Source organism: Balaenoptera physalus (genome assembly GCF_965194825.1).
Source record: "Balaenoptera physalus genome assembly, chromosome: 14".
In the NCBI taxonomy this organism is placed as follows: Eukaryota; Metazoa; Chordata; class Mammalia; order Artiodactyla; family Balaenopteridae; genus Balaenoptera; species Balaenoptera physalus.
The window spans coordinates 70817057-70833833 of NC_138893.1; the positions used below are offsets into that span (position 1 = coordinate 70817057).

At 40.8% G+C, this 16777-nt stretch overlaps 2 protein-coding genes across 4 annotated transcripts in view; one reads left to right on the forward strand and one right to left on the reverse strand.

The window, feature by feature from the left end:
* Positions 1 to 15089, forward strand: part of LRRC18 (leucine rich repeat containing 18) — a 28579-nt gene extending 13490 nt beyond the window's left edge. For 2 of the 3 annotated variants that reach the window (XM_082425476.1, XM_082425474.1), the window contains exon 2: positions 10623 to 13261. In XM_082425476.1, the coding sequence (XP_082281602.1) occupies positions 10720 to 11487 (768 nt within the window). In that variant the 5' untranslated portion in view covers positions 10623 to 10719 and the 3' untranslated portion in view covers positions 11488 to 13261. Of the gene's footprint in view, positions 1 to 3859; positions 13262 to 14331 lie in introns of those variants that run through there. The other variant, XM_082425475.1, reaches the window with a different exon arrangement.
* The window catches only part of WDFY4 (WDFY family member 4), a 277765-nt gene that overhangs the window by 53039 nt on the left and 207949 nt on the right, over positions 1 to 16777 (reverse strand). The window lies entirely within an intron of this gene.

Consider the following 16777-nt stretch of genomic DNA (forward strand, 5'->3'; position numbering starts at 1 on the left):
ACTTTGGTACATATCACCTGAATGAAGAGTAGTAAGTGGCTCTTGACATTGTGAAGCATTTCCAAAATTGATGTCAGAAAACCCCTATAACTGTGGGGTCCCTGTAAGACTCCACCCCCGCTGTCCATATCTCTCTCCTGCTGTCATTCTCTCCATCATCTCTGCCAAGTGTCTGGTGGCGAAATTGCTGTGAGCTGCACAGAAATCTTTCTGCCTCTAGTCTGTCCCCTTCCTAGCAATCTGTCCTTCTGCTCACAGGAAAGCAGGGCTCGATATAACGTAGCTGAGGGCAGAGGTGGAAAAAATAAAACCACTTAATGGTTAGACCTCCAGTGAGTCTATACTCCAAAAAGCAGACAAAATTGTAAAGCAAGTAGTAGAGCACACAGTTCCTGGCCCAGAGTGGGTGCTGGACAAACAGTAATTCTTTCCTCCAGCGCAGACGATGCCTGAGTTGAACATTCGTGCCTGTTTTAGGTCTGGCAGAGATTCTAGACACACCCACTCAACAGAGAGCCCCGCAGTGACCACTCACATCTCCACCTGCCACAGGGCTTTTCACATGAACGAACAGCTCATTCTGGTAAGGGGTGGAGGGCACAGGGAGTGATCTGAAGGCTCATGGGAAGTCACAGCAGAGGCGAGGCTCTCCTCTTACATATCTAGTGAATGGGTCTTATGAGAGTCGGGAGAAAGAATAATGACTTTTGAATGAGTGACTTCACGGAGGGAAGTTTGCATTACTTCCCCTTAAGAGATGATGTCCCACAAGCAAAAGACATTTCTCATCCACATGGCACAAAGCTTGCTATGAAGTTAGTCCCAAGTATTGACGGTGACTTTGGGGGTTTCAGTTGTACAATATGTCTATCCTGGTCTCAATGCATCAGTGAAAAGGGTGAAGTAATTATTGTGAGACTGTGTTAGCAAGATGTTTAAATATATCAGATATACATAAACAAAGTCGGTCTTAAAAATATAAAGATACATGAGTGTGAAGCATCAGATAAATTCTAATATCATAGTGAAGATAATGATCTTACAGCTGAAAATGCTTGCAAATATTCTGATGGCATTAAAATATAAGTTGCCATTACATTTTTAATTTAGATATCCATGGGGTGTCCCACTGTTTGATTCACAATGACTAGATAGAAAAATTAATTAGAAATTAAAGTCAAACCAACTGGTCCAGTTTTCCTAAAGTATAAAAACCAATTGTACAAGACAAAAAGTACATTTAGAAACTTCTCATATTTGGGTTTCCAAGCCGTTCATGTGAAATGAAATCTCTTATTTGACTACCCATCTATCTGTCTGTTCATCCACCTGTCTGTTCATCTATCTACCTATCCATCTATCTGATTATCTATTTACATTTCTTTCTCTCTATAATTGCCAGCTTCCCTTGTGTGGATTGATCCCACGCTGATATTTGAGGATGCTATGAATTGATAATAACAGTTCATCTAATCTGATTCAGTTGTATTGAAAGATCATCAGTTTCACACTTCTTTTGCCAATACTTACTCTCCTACCCAATGGGCAGACCCGGGCAGGATGCTGACCATTCAGAGTTGTATGAGAAAAGGGGTGTCCCTGGGCTTTGGGGGCTCCCAGCACTGGTCTGCTTCTAGTGGCTCTCACAGCTTAGAGGGGTCAGAATGGACCCTGAGCAACACACCCTGCCCTCCACAACCAAAAGCAAGGGTCCCAGCCAGGTAAAGCGGCCCTGAGGAGAAGCACAAAGAGGGTGGGGGCTGAGCATGCTTCATCTGGCCTGGGGCTGTCTGGGGGCCCAGATGCACTGAGGAGGAGGTGAAGTGCTTATCCCAGCCAGACCCTACTTTGCCTGCAGGTGATGAATGAATGAGCAGGCTCTGAGCCAAAGGACCTGTTGGGGAGAAGCTCCTTAATGGAGAAGTCCCTGTGGACAGCCCCATGCTGCTTCCTCCCCATCAGTCATCAGAGAAGGGAGGGCTTCTTACCATGGGAGGGCTGTGGGGGACCAGGCACAGCTGGGCTCCCCTGGCTGGATCTCCAGTCTACTGGAAGCATCCTTCCCATCTAGGCCCTTCTGCCCATACTTGATGTGTTTGCCCTCCCTCAGCTGAACTTTATCTTAAATACAAGAAATACAAAAGACAGCCTAGGCTTTTTGGGACTCAGGGGAATTTGGTGGCCAGAATCAGTAACAACCTAGATTTTAGCTCTTTGAGCTTAGAGACTGGCCCCATTTACTGTTCATCTGTATAAATAACACAGAGGCTTGGTACCTAGTAGGCTCTCGATATACTTACTGAATTGAGTGTACAAATGAATGAATGAATGCAGGAATAAGCACATGGAGTTGGCTTAAATTAGTCCCAAAGAACTAACAAGGATCATGGACAAAGGAAACTTTACTATTTTTTCAGATCCATGGGATAGAGTTGTCAAATAAAATACAGAACTGTGCAATGTTTGGGATATACATATACTCAAAAACTATCTGCTGTTTATCTGAAGCTCAAATTTAACTGGGCATCTTGCAATTTTATTTGCTAAATCTGGCAATCTTACCATGAGAAGTCATTGATTAACATGATCAGAACTCAGGCTCCCCTGATTTCAGTCCATATTTTTTTTAATTAAGATTTTTAACTCAAGTGCAGTAGGACAGTTTTTCTGATGTGTCACCTTGTGTATAGCTGTTCCCCGCAGTGTGCATGTGCATACACATGGTAGACATGCACACATACCCAGCAGTGCCCACAGGATACAGGTGTGGGTGCCCTTCACAGGGCAAAACAAGCCTGAGTGGGGGCATGAAAAAGTCACAGACTTCCAAGCCGGGCTGAGAACGACAGAAATAGACTATGGAGTCCCAAATATTTTTAAGTTTTTTAAAAAATTTAAATTTACCTACAGCAAAGTTGCTTCTTTCGTATACAGCTCTCTGAGCTCTAACATGTATAGCTTCACGTAACCACCACCACAGTCAAGGTACGGGCAGTTCCAACACCCCAGAAAACTCACTTGTGCTGCTCCGTTGTTGTCAAACCTTCCCCATCCCTACTCCCTGGCAACCACCGATCTAGTTTCTGTACCTATGGTTGTGACTTTCCCAGAATGTTGTATAAACGGAATCATTCATGATGTAGACTTTTAAGATTGTCTTCTTTTACTCAGCAAGATGCTTTTGAGAGTCATCCAAGTTGTTCAATTTATCAATAGATTTGTTCTCTTTATGTTTAATAGTATCCATTATAAGGATAAGCCACAATTTCTTATCCATCCACTGAAAGACCTTCGGGTTTTTGGCAATTATGAAGAGAGCAGCTATAAACACAAGTTTTTGTGTGAACATGAGGTTTTAGTTTTTGGGGGGGTAAATACCTAGTTGGGGGAATGCTGGGTCATATGATAAGTATATAGTTAATTTTATCAGAAATTGCCAAACTGTTTTTCACAGTGATTGTACCATTTTGAATCCCCAGTAACAATATGTGAGAATTCTAGTTGCTCCACACCCTTGCCAAATCTTTGTATTATTGGCTTTTATATTTTGTTTTGTTTTAGGCATTTTAGTAACTGTGCAGTGGTATCTGACTGTGACTTTCATTTGCATTTCCCTAGTGACTAATGATAACTGAGCAATGCTTTGTGGTTTTGTGGGATTTTTGGCCATCCATATAACTTCTATGGTGAAATGTCTCATTAAATCCCTTGGGTATTTTTTTTTATTGTATTGTCTTCTTTCTTATTGTTGACCTTGAGTTCTTTATAGATTCTGGATACTAGTCCTTTGTTGGATATGAATTTTTGTTTGTTTTATAGAGCAAAAATTTCAAATTTTGTTGAAGTCCAATTTGTCAATATTTTCTTTTACGGGTTGTACTTTTGCCAAACTCAAGGTCATGAAACCCTTCTCCCTCGTTTTCTTTTAAAAGTTTTATGGTTTTACATTTTACATACCTATGATCCATTTTGAGTTAGAGTTAATTTCATTAGCTCGAGATTCCATTTTTTTGCATATTGGGTAATCAATTGTTCCAACACAATTTGTTGAAAAGTCTGTTGTTTCTCCATTGAATTTCTCTTGAACTTTTGTCAAAAAACAATTGACCATTTTGAACATATTTATATGGATCTAGTTCTGGACTCTGTTTTCTATTCCACTGATCAATATACTATCCCTTCATCAATACCACATTTTGTAATTACATGGTAAGTTTTAAAATAAGGAAGCATGAATCCTCCAACTTTGTTTCTTTTTCAAAATTGTTCTGAATTTCTAGTTCCTTTTCCTTTCAATATAAATTTTAGAATCTGTTTATTCATACATACAAATAATCCTGTTGGAATTTTTATTGGAATTACATTGATCTTTAGACCAATTTGGGATGAGTTTACATCTTAACTACATTAAGTTTTTCAGCTCATGAATGGTATGTTTCTCCATTTGTTTAGATCTTCTTTGCTTTGTTTCATCAGTGTTTTGCAATTTTCATCACAGAAATCCTGCACTTTTTTTTTTTTTTTTTACTTACGTGAAACATACAAGTATTTTATTCTTTGGAGCACTATTATTTTTCAAATTTCAGTTTCCAGTAGCTCATTGCTAGTATACAGAAATTCAGTGGAGTTTTTTGTGTGTAAACGTGTACCCTACAACCTTGCTAAAATCACTAGTTAGTTCCAAGAATGTCTTTTAAACTCTGTGGGATTCTTTACCTGGATAAGCAGGTCATCTGTGAGAAGGACAGTTTTATTTCATTCTTTCCTATCTCTATGCCTTTTATTTATTTATTTGCATTATTACAATGGCTAGAATTTCCAATATAATGTTAATAGGAATAGTGAGAGTTTACCTTCTTGCCTTGTTCTCAAACTTAGGGGAGAAAGCATTCAGTCTGTCACCGATTATATTAACTATAGGGGTTTTTTTTGTTTGTGGGGGTCCTCTATCAGGTTAAGGAAGATAAACTGGATTACTTGTTTGCTGAGAGTTTTTGTCATGAATAAATGTGAAGTTTTGTTACATGTTTTTTCAGCATAAATATGATCATGTATGTTTTTCTTTTTGGTCTGTTAATGTGCTATATTACATTGCTTTCTGAATATTGAATCAACCTTGCATTTCTACTTGGATGTCATGTATTATTCTTTTTATATATTGGTGGATTCAATTTGCTAATATTTTGTTGAGAATTTTTATGTTCATGTTCATGAGGGATATTGGTCTGTCGTTTTCTTTCTTTGTATTGTCTCTGTGTGATTTTAGTATCAGGGTAATGCCGGCCTCAGAAAATAAGGAATTGTTCCCTCTTCTATTTTCTGGAAAAGTTGGTGTAAAATTGGTGTTGTTATCTTTAAATGTTTGGTAGAATTTGCCAATAAAACCATCTGAGCCTGGAGGGTTTTTTTGGAAGCTTTTCAACTATGAATTCAGTCTCTTTAATAACTATAGGTCTTTAAGGGTTGTCTGTTTCTTCATGGGTGAGATTTTGTAGTTTACAGTCGATTTCATCTAAGTTTTTTTCTAACGTTGTTTGTACTATTCCCTTATTATCCTTTTAATGTCCATGGGTTTTTAGTCCTATCCTCTCTTTAATTATTGATATTCATAATTTGTGTCTCCTCTCTTTTTTTTTTATATCGTACACATAGCAGCACTATTTTAAAAAATTAATTAATTAACTTATTTTTGGCCACGTTGGGTCTTCATTGCTGCGCATGGGCTTTCTCTAGTTGCGCCAGTGGGAGCTACTCTTCGTTGTGGTGCACAGGCTTCTCATTGCGGTGGCTTCTCTTGTTGCAGAGCATGGGTTCTAGGTGCATGGGTTTCAGAAGGTGTGGCACGTGGGCTTAGTAGTTGTGGCTCGTGGGATCTAGAGCACAGGCTCAGTAGTTGTGGTGCATGGGCTTAGTTGCTCCACAGCATGTGGGATCTTCCTGGACCAGGGCTCAAATCCGTGTCCCCTGCATTGGCAAGCGGATTCTTAACCACTGTGCTACCAGGGATATCCCTCTTTTTTTGTTTTTTCATTGTCGGTCTGGCTAGATATTTATCAATTTTATTAAACCTTTCAGTGAACAAGCTTTTAATTTCACTGATTTTCTCTACTGTCTTTATCCTTTCAATTTTATTGATTTCTGCTCATTTTTACTATTTCCTTTTTGCACATCCTTTAGGTTTATTTTACTCTTCTTTACTACTTTATTTAAGGTAAAAGTCTGTTATTGATTTGAGACCTTTCTTATTTTTTTAAATATTCCTAGTATGAATGTTTAACGCTATAAATTTTCCTCTAATCACTGCTTTAGTTGCATACCATAAGTTTTAATATGTTCTACTTTTATATTCAGTTCAAAATATTTTCTAATTTCCCTTGAGATTTCTTTGACTCATGGAGTATTTATGAATATGCTGTTTAATTGTTAACTATTTGGAGATTTTCCAGTTATTCTGATATTGACTTCTAACTTGATTCCATTATTTTTAGAGAACATTCTTTATATGATTTCAATTCATTTATATTTGTTAAGATTTGTTTCATGACCACAAATGTAGTCTATATTTGTGAATGTTCCATGTGCACTTGAAAAGAATGTGTATTCTGTTGCTGGGTAGAGTGTTTTATAAATGCCAATTAGATCCCACTGGTTGGTGGTAATGTCCAGTTCTTTATCAGTGGTTCTCATCTGGGGGCAATTTTGCCCCTCAGTGGACAGTTGGCAATGTTTAGAAACATTACTGGATGTTCAACTAGTGGAGAGCTACTGGCATTTAGTGGGTAGAATATTCTTACTTTCCGCTGCTAAACATCCTGCAATGCACAGGACAGGCCTTTCCCCCATCACCACCCCATCCCTGCCAACAACAAAGAATTATCTAGCCCCAAATGTCAACAGAGCCAAGGTTGAGAAACCCCATTCCTTGCTGATTTTCTCTCTAGTCCTATTGATTACTGAGAGAGAAGTATTGATAGCTCCAACTCTAATTATATATTTGCCGATTTCTTCTTTCAATGTTATCATTTTCTGCTTCATCTATATTAAAGCTCTCTTGTTAAGTACATCTTTTTCTAGTCTTTTAGTTTAACTTACTTTTGTTTATTTAAAGTGTTTTTCTTATAGATGGCATATAATTGGGTCTTTTTCTTTTATAATCCATTCTGAAAACTATCCATTCCGATTGCTCTGGAGACTAAAATATACATACTTATCTTTCTACAGCCTACTTAGAATTAATATTTTACCACTTCCAAAGCAATGTAAAAATCTTACCTACTTTATAGGTGTCATTAACTTCCCCCATTATATTGTAGTTGTCATATGTATTCCATCTACATACACTGACAGTTATAATTTTTGCTTTCAACCATCATTCGTATTTTAAAGATTGTAAGAGGAGAAAAACAGCCTATTATATCTACCACATATTTACATTTCCACTGCTCTTCCCTTATTCTCAAGGTCCAAGCTTCCCTCTAGTATTGTTTCCCTTTCATCTAAAGACTTCTTTTAGCATTTCTTTTATAGCAGCTCAACTAGTGGCAGATCTTTTTATTTTTCATTCATCTAAGAATGTCTATTTTGCCTTCATTCATAAAGGATGTTTTTATTTATTGTCTGGTTGACAGTTCTTTTTTTTCAGCATTATTTTAAAAATATTTTTCCAGTACCTCTGGCCTTCACAGTTTCTAGTGAGGAACCTGTAATAATTTGTATGCTGTTCCCCTGCAGGCAACATGTTATTTTTTTCTTTAATTTTTGCTTTAATTATGAGCAGTTTGATAATGTCTGAATGTGGATTTCTTTGAGTTTATCCTGTTTGCAGTTCACTGAGCTTCTTGAATCTGTAGTTTTTATGTCTCTCACCAACTTTTGGAAGTTTTTACCCATTTTTCCATCAAATATTTTTCTGCACCACAAGCTTTTATCCTCTTCTTCTTCTTCTAGGATGTACCTTTATATCTATATTGATATATACATGTATATTTTGAGCAGGTAGTCACAGGTTACAAGTTCTGGCAAACCTTCTGTAGATTCCGTAGACTACGTTTATAATGTCCATTCAGTTTGCAAAGAATTTACAGTACTATTCGAATCAGCCCTTCATGTTGCTACCCAGGCACCAGTCTGAAACCTGCACAGTGCTCAATTCACAAAGCCTTTGGGTTCAGGGTTTGGGAGTAGGTACTCAAGACCCTGTTCAGGGTTTGGTCTATTCGTGGGCAGCTCAGGGTGTATCCTGGAGTTCATATACAACTTTATTAAACTCTCTCCTCTTTGCAATCTCCCCAACACTTTGTGGTTCCCAGGAGTTGCCCTCCCCTCCTTGGTCTTCTGGCTAGAAATCCAGGGAACTTGTTTTCTAAATCTGTTGTGTACTTCCTGCCACTGTTTCTCTCTCCAGGGCCAAGTAGCAGTGGGAGAGAGAGAAAAAAAGCAAACCTCCACACACTTGGGACAACAGTTTGGTCAAAGACAATGGTTCTCCCCCTTTAGAGTTTTAGGTGCCTGTATGCCCTTACTCCAGTGATACAGGATTGCCTGGGGCTGAGGCAGAAGAGAATGGAAAAGATGAATAGAAAAAAACAGGATCTCCCTCACCCTGACCCTAAAAGGCCCCGTCTCCCTGTCCTTGGCCAATGAGGGAGGTTTTTGTTGGAAATCTGTCATCACTGGTGCAAAGTTGGTCTTACTTTGAGTTACTTCTCCAATCTGCCTTATACCATTTACCTTCAGAGTCCTTGGGCCTTTTGCTGCATTCAGTGGGTGACACGGGCAGAGCGCACTTACTCCATCTTAACTGTGACTGGAACCCCAGCTTTCATTTTTAAACTGCTTTGCCCCATCTGGTTCCACACAGCTGTGTGATACAGATATTTCAATACCGGTGAACACAGTACTGTCTTTGGTAACCAGCCAATCATGCCTGAATGTGGTCGGTTCACTGTTTCTAAAGAATAGGTTCAGCTTACAAGGCCTGCTCCAAAGAACATCAATGCGGCTGAGAGCTGAGAATACTCTCATCGGGCTATTGTGGAGGGCTCCATCCATCTCAGGAGGCTCTGATCCAGTAGGGACTTGTATAGGGTGGAAACCTTCAGCCAGAAGTGGCAAGAGCAGGATTTATAATAAGCATGTGGGAGGCATTTTTACCTACTTGCCTTTGGCACTGAGGATTACTGTACAAGGAAAACATGTGATACTAGGCTCACACAGCCTGATTGCTGGCGCTCCATGTGTTACACAAACATGGCTCCTGATAAAGGGCCTGGATGATGAAGTAGAGAAAGCACAGAGCACCTCTCCCACCCATCCCTACTGGGAGATGGAGGCAGTGCGAGCATTTATCTCCTGACAGCATGCTTCTGTCCAGAGTGGGAGCTTGGTCCAAAATAGCATATCAGCAAGCAAGAGACACCAAGCTGTAGAAAAGAAAAGAGCCTCTAGAACAGGCAGGCCGGTTGCATCCTCCTCTTGACTGTAGACCTTGCTCACTCCTGAGCCTCGGTCTTCTTCTCTTTATAGTGGGGATAAGCCTATGGATCTTGCTGGATTGTTGAAGATTAAAATCAATATGTGCAAAGTTCCTGATAGTAATATTTAATAGTTAACATTATGAAGCTTTTACTATGTGCCAGACACTGCTGTAAGCGCTTTATAGTTTAGATAATTTACAAGCCCTTAGAGTCCTAAATGGGAGCTGTTTTCACAAATAAGGAAATCGAGGCACTGAAAATTTAAGCAAATTATATATGGTAGAACTGGACTTCCAAGCAAGCATTGTGAGGCCAGAATCTACCCGTCCCTCTGTACGTTCTACTTCTCTGATGGCAGCAATCTGTTATCACACCTATCGGTGCAGAGGTGTCTACAGTTGAATTTCAGTGTGAAGAATGTGAGGGGAGGAAGACAAGGTGGATAGGAGGTGGGAAAAGGCAGCATTCTCTTCAATTCTGCCAGGCTCCACCCTGGCCCCCTCTTCCGTGCTCATGGGCATGGTGTAGGCACATTTTCCTACCTGGGGCCTAAGCAGAGACTTCTCTGTGCTGCTTTTATTGCACTGCAGTTATAGTAGCCAAGGCCTGACTAGTTCCTCTGGGCCCAGAAGGTGAAGAGGGATGTAATACACAAGTCATTCTTAACTCCCACCTTTATTCCCTTATATCCAGGCTATGTTGCTTCTGAGAACTCAGCAGTCCCACCCTAGGCACTTGTGGGATAACTTTAAGAAAAGACTAGATTTAAGTGAGGGTCTGGGAAATGGCAGATACCCAAGACATTACCCCCCCACCCCCCCACACACACACCCAGGAGGGGAACTATGTGAAAGTCCAGGACAATGGAGAGATTCCTAAGTCGGGGAATGGCACCGCCAGAGGGGTGCTGAGCGTCCTTCAGGCCAACCCTGAACCTCCCATTTTACATCTGGGAGCACTGAGGTCTGAAGAGGGCATTCAATTGCTGAAGATCTTTGGCTAGGCTATTTCTGCTGATGACCTAATTTCTCTCCACTCTCCTCTTTCTCTCCTTTCAAACCATTAGAAAGTGAAGCATTATGATTTGGGGGGAGTCCAGTACCCTTATGTCATCTCCTAACTGGATATTTTTTCTCTTCTTTTCAGAGTCTATCTTCTAGCAGTTTCATGTGACTTTTTTCTCTAACTGATCACCAGTCAATCAGAACAACATACTTCAAACATACCCCCTTACTAAAAGAACATGGCCAAGGGCGGGAAAGGCCCCAAGGGTAAAAAGATCACCCTCAGTGTGGCCAAGAATTGTATCAAGATCACATTTGATGGGAAGAAACGCCTTGACTTGAGCAAGATGGGAATTACCACCTTTCCCAAGTGTATTCTGCGACTCAGTGATGTAGACGAGCTCAATCTTAGCCGGAATATGATCAGGAAGATTCCTGACTCAATCTCCAAGTTCCAGAACCTGCGGTGGCTGGACTTGCACAGCAACTACATTGACAAGCTCCCTGAGTCCATCGGCCAGATGACCTCTCTGCTCTACCTCAATGTCAGCAACAACAGGCTGACCACCAATGGGCTGCCTGTGGAGCTCAATCAGCTCAAGAATATCCGCACTGTGAATTTTGGTCTGAACCATCTGGACCGCGTGCCCACCACACTAGGCGCTCTGAAGGAGCTCCACGAGGTGGGGCTCCATGACAACCTGCTGAGCACCATCCCCAACAGCATCTCCAAGCTCCCCAAGCTGAAAAAGCTCAACACAAAGCGAAACCCCTTTCCCAAGCCGGAGGAGCCGGATACGTTCATAGATTCCGTCAAGAGGCTGGACAACCTATATCTGGTGGAGGAGAAGGATCTATGTGGGCCTTGCCTGAGAAAATGCCAACAGGCCCAGGACAAGCTGAACAAAATCAAAAGCATGGCCACGGCGGCACCGAGAAGGGCCATCTTTTCCAGTTTGGTCTCACCCAACTCCATGGCCAAGGAATCCCAGGAAGATTGGAGGTGACCTGGGACCCTGACCCTAAGGCAAGAAGGGAAAAGGGAGGGAGGCAAGATGACAATGGGCTACATCCTCACAAAACTGAGGGATTCTTCCGTTACTGCAATAACTCCTCCAGTCAAGTCCATAAAATACCTTTCCCTACCTCCTTGGCTTGTGATTTTGTTGACTGAAGGGCTTTTAGTTCTTTGCCATTCTGTACACGTCTGTCTTCTCTGCATGCGCACACCCGCACATACAAGCACAATGAGTCAGGAAAGGGACATCTGTCTCACTTCTGCCCCAGAACTCTCCTGCCTACAGCCCGTGGCCTGGGCAGCTGATACAGCCAGCACACTCTTAGTCTCATTATCACACATTTCTGGACCAACTGCCAGCTCCCCAGTGTGGAGTTTGTTCTATTGGAATGCTTTGGGCCAGCCTTCAAAAGTCAGGCATCTCTAAGCATGGGTTGGTAGGCGGGCAGATGGACATATAGTCTTGAGAAGGGGACAAAACTGGGCCACAGAGATGGGCAGATATTATCATTAAGTATTGGCATTAACTTCTTGGGCTCTAAGCAGTCCTATCCCTTTCTCTTTTCTGCACTTGCATGATTTGCTCTAGGAGCTTTCTAGACTAAACCTGCAAGCCCTTGACTGGCTGTGAATGAATGAGGTTCACTCCCATCTTATTATGTCCATGCTTTTCCAGACCTTTGTGGAATAAGGAAAGAATGGGTGCAGATAGGGGTTGGTGCAGTCAATAGATAAACATCTTACTAGGCACTGTGCTAGGTACAGGGACTGTGTCCAATGGGGGGAAGCCTGTCTTGCCCTTTACAACCTGTAGGGAAGACAAGTTGAAAGAAGACTTTGTTCTTTATAATGCCATTGTTTGAGGAAGTTAGGAGATCAGAGCCTAGTGGTGTGCAGGGCTAGTCTGGCATAGAGAAAAAGCCAAAGACTCTGCAGTTGGACAGATCTGAGCCCAGAGCAGCTCTGCTTCTTACTTGCCATCTCCCTGGACGTTTTACTTAGCTTTGGTCCTTTCATCTGTAAAGTGGGAGTAATACCAGCCCAACTCCAAGCGTTGTCATGCGTCTCAAGCAGATAGCTCACAGAATGAGTACTCAGTAGAAGTCAGTTCTCTCTAAGAACTAGAGCTCGGTGCATCTTAAAGCTGAAATACTACTTTGAACAGTGTCTTCAGTCACTCTAGATCTGTTGGTAGAACTCACAATAGCTGAGAACCATCCCTGTACCACTCACTCACACCTTTATACTGCTTAAAAGAAAGAGATCAAGGAAGATATCCTTAGGAAAGTTTTTCGTAGTTGTTGTTGTTTGTTTGTTTGTTTTAAATCAAAGCTTTCCTGTGTTGGTGGCAAGTTTTGTAGTGGTCAGTGGAAAAGCACTGAGAGATAAATATCCATTAGTTCAGCGTGACTAACGTATTTCTTTTTCATGTTATAAACCACAGCAGACAGCATACTTCATTTCTTCACTCCTCACTGCTTATTTTCCTTTGAAATGCTTAGCTGTGACAACTCTATCATATTTCTAAAATCTCTGAAGATATAGATTCAAAATTCCCTTTTCAGTTTTTCTCTTTCTTAAATGTTTTCTATTATAAAAGTAACAATACCACAACACAGTTTTAAATATAGCAGCTTAAAGTATCCACAATTCTACTGTGTAAGCCAGCTGTAATATTGACAGATTTCCTTACTAGTTATTTTTCTGTGTATATTTTATACATAGTTAAAATAATAGCATTCACATCATTTTTATCCTGCTTTGAAACCACTCATTTCACTGCACCCTTGTGAACACTGAATGTCATTCTTTATATTTTTCCCTTCATTTAATGTCCACAATGATTTCTTAGAAGCCCTTCTACAGATGAGAGGAGGACACATGTCTGTGAAGTGCATGATGAGATGTCATGCCTTAGGCCTAGGAGACCCCACTAGAATGTTGGGCCTTGAACATGTCCCTAAGTAGCCATCCTGCTATTTTACCTACTTCATCTCTGACCCAAGAAGCACAGAATCCACGCAGGGACATTTGATCCAAACAGAAAGTGATGGCTAGTTATCTGGATACTGACCATTTCTATCCCTCCCGCTCGAGACACTTTTTCTTCAGAATTAATGAGTTAAGGAAAAAGATCTCCCTGTGCCCCTACAAAGAGTCTTGGTCTGGACCCCAGGTTTGCCCCTCTACCCCCTCTCCTGACCATTGCAGCAACTTCCTCCACTGTGCTTGGTTTCCAAAATCTCTCTGCAGCACCTCTCCTGGATTTACCTCCAACGGAGTGGCTGGCATGCAAGATGACATTTTTTGCCATCCTTGATCTCTAGGTGCTTTATGGTGCTTTCATTCTTATAGCCATGTCTTAGGAAGGGGTTTTAAGTGCATTGAACTTTACCAGGATTGAGAAATAAACAAGCAGGGGGTTTTGATTTGTCCCAGGATACATTCACCTTAGACCCCTGGTTCATCAGAAAACCCAGGCAGTAAGATGAATTGAAGATGGGAGGTAGAACTCAGTTAGGAAACATCTTCTATATTTTATTTCTTTTTCTGTCAAGGAAAGGTTTCATGTTGATGTTCCCGCATGCCCTAAAATACTGCAGTCATCTTTACTTTCTGGAGAGTATATTAGGCCCCAAAATACTTGATAGGAACGTCACAGGGTTTTCTCTTTCTTCAAATAGAACAAAACCCCTATTCACACTAACCCAGTCACCACCGTCTCTGAAAGCCAGGCGTGACCTACGTGACCCCTGTGCGACCTCTGCCCTTGCTGTGTTTTGCCTCCATGACCTGGAGTAATTGCCTTGGCCTCTTATGTCTTCATCCCTAGGATACGCTCAACATCTCCCTTGAGTAGCTTATGGCAAAAACCTGAAGGCTAATCAGCTCTGAAGAAGAAAAGCCCTCAGTTAGGAGAAGAGAGTGCAAGGGAAACGTTCTGGAAGCCAGGCTCTCCAGTGCTGGCCAAACCACTGACTTGTTTCTTAAATTCATTTTGCCTCTCTTGCTTTAGACAATCTGTGTGTGAAAATGACTTTGGGAAATATTTTGTGTGTGTTTTTTAAATTTATATAGAGGAAATATTTAAGAAAATGATAGACATAAATTATAGACAATTAAAAATTTAAAAGAAGCCTTTAAGACTTAAAAGACTTATGGTCTCTACACTTCACTTGAACTGGTGAAATCCCAACACCAGTTGCCTCTTATAAGTTATGTATGTAAAATGCAATACCTCAAGCAACTAAAATCTATACAAAGAATTTATACCAAAAAAACCAAAAATACTATAGACAAATCAAAGTAGAATTTTAACAAATCTTTCAGTAATGCAAAGGTAGGCAGGAAAAAGAAACAGAAATGAACAACAGAGGAAAAAACAGGAAATGAGAAATGAAATGAAATGGCAGACTTATGTCCTAACATCTTAATAATTACATTAAATGTAGATTGTCTTCTTTACTTGTAATAGCCCCAAACTAGAAACAAGCAAATTTCCCTCAATAGGCAAGTGGTTAAACCAATTCTGGTATATCCATATCATGGAATACTACTCAGCAATAAAAAGGAGCATGATATACACAACAATTTGGATGGATCTCAAGGGCATTATTCTGAGTAAAAACAGGCCTATCTCCAAAGGTCACAGATTCTATGATTCCATTTATAGAAAATTCTCTAAATGACAAAATGGTAGAGATGAAAAACAGATCAGTGGTTGCCATGGGTTAAGGATGATGAGCTGTGTTAGAGGGTGGGCATAACCAGGAAGTGGTAGCATAAGAGATATCTTTGTGGTGACAAAAGTAACTGCGTATGTTGACAGTGGTGGTGGTTTCAAGAATCTACACATATGATAAAAAGGACAAAGAACTATGCATACATATCGTATCAATGTCAATTTCCTGGTTTTGAAACTGTACTATAGTTACATAAGATGTAACCATTGGTGGAATTTAAGTGAAGGCTGCATGGGGCCTCTCTGTATTATTTTTGCAACTTCCTGTGCATCTATAGTTATTTTAAAATAAAAAAAAAATCTTACAGACTATATGCAGTGATAAACAGATCTTTCTATATCTGCCAAGTGCTAATTTATGAGTAACTATGGCAAGCTTAAAGTTCCTCAATCATTCTGAAGAGTTAAGGCATTTCAGGAGAAAGAGCACCTTAACTTCAGATCACTGGCCTAACTTAAAATTATCCATGTTGATCTTACCCTTGAAGATTCCTGAGAAAGATGTTAAAATAATAAAAAGACAATGCATGGCTTCTCAACCCATGTCCCAGGTTTTCTGGTAGTGGCTAGGTAAAAGTAGCAAGTGGGGTGGGGGGACCGTGAGCCAGCAAGTTGCTCCTTTCACAGTTCTGGACTTTAACGCACCTGCCCACTGCCCTATGGAAGCACCTTGAATGGGTGGACAAAGGGGCCAGGCTTGGTGCAGAGATCAGGGCTTAAGTTAGGCTTCTGCGTAGAAACAGGTCTGAGGTCACGGCTAAGGATAGAGCTAAGAGGAGACCTGAACAAGTAAGACAAGGAACAACATGAATGGGGGCCAAAACAAGGTCTGAGCAGGACCCAGGCAGAGCTCACCGCAGGTCACTGGGCTCCACTACCCATTGCCTGTTGAGCCAACCATGTGAGAAGCTCCACAATGCCAGGGCATTGGTTATCCCACCAGGGTGTTTAGTTCACTTCTGGTTCCAATTCTGCTCTAACCCTAGGGTCTGAGCTGTATAGCCCCTACAGTTGCCCTCCCAAGGTGTGCTTTACCAAGAAGCCCAAGGAGCATGTTCCTCCATTCAGTGATGGAGCTGAAAGTTCTCTTTATCAAAGTAACCATGCACATTACAGATTCTCAGCCTCCCAACTGGTCATCAGTGACGATCTCTGGAGAGTAGGGACTGAAAAAGCGGAAGTGGGGAGGTGGAGTACTTGAAATTTAGCCTCCAGGCTGCTAGCGGTGGTGCCCTGATTATCGTGGAAGAATCATCTTCTTATGGGAATTTACACCTTCTTATGGTTGGTTTTCTAAGTTCTTTGTTTTTCATTATTTTTCAAATAATGTTTCAAAGGAAACTCATTCATTAAAGGAAAGTTATAAAGGACAGTACATACTCAACTGCAGAACTTCATGCCAAAAAATGAATTTCATCCTAACCATTACATTTAAGTTAGCTATACAACTGAGAGAACATTTCAGAAATTACAAACATGCAGATACAGTAAGGCCCCAAATACAAGCACTGCCTCACAACCAACAGCTTCTTCCAGC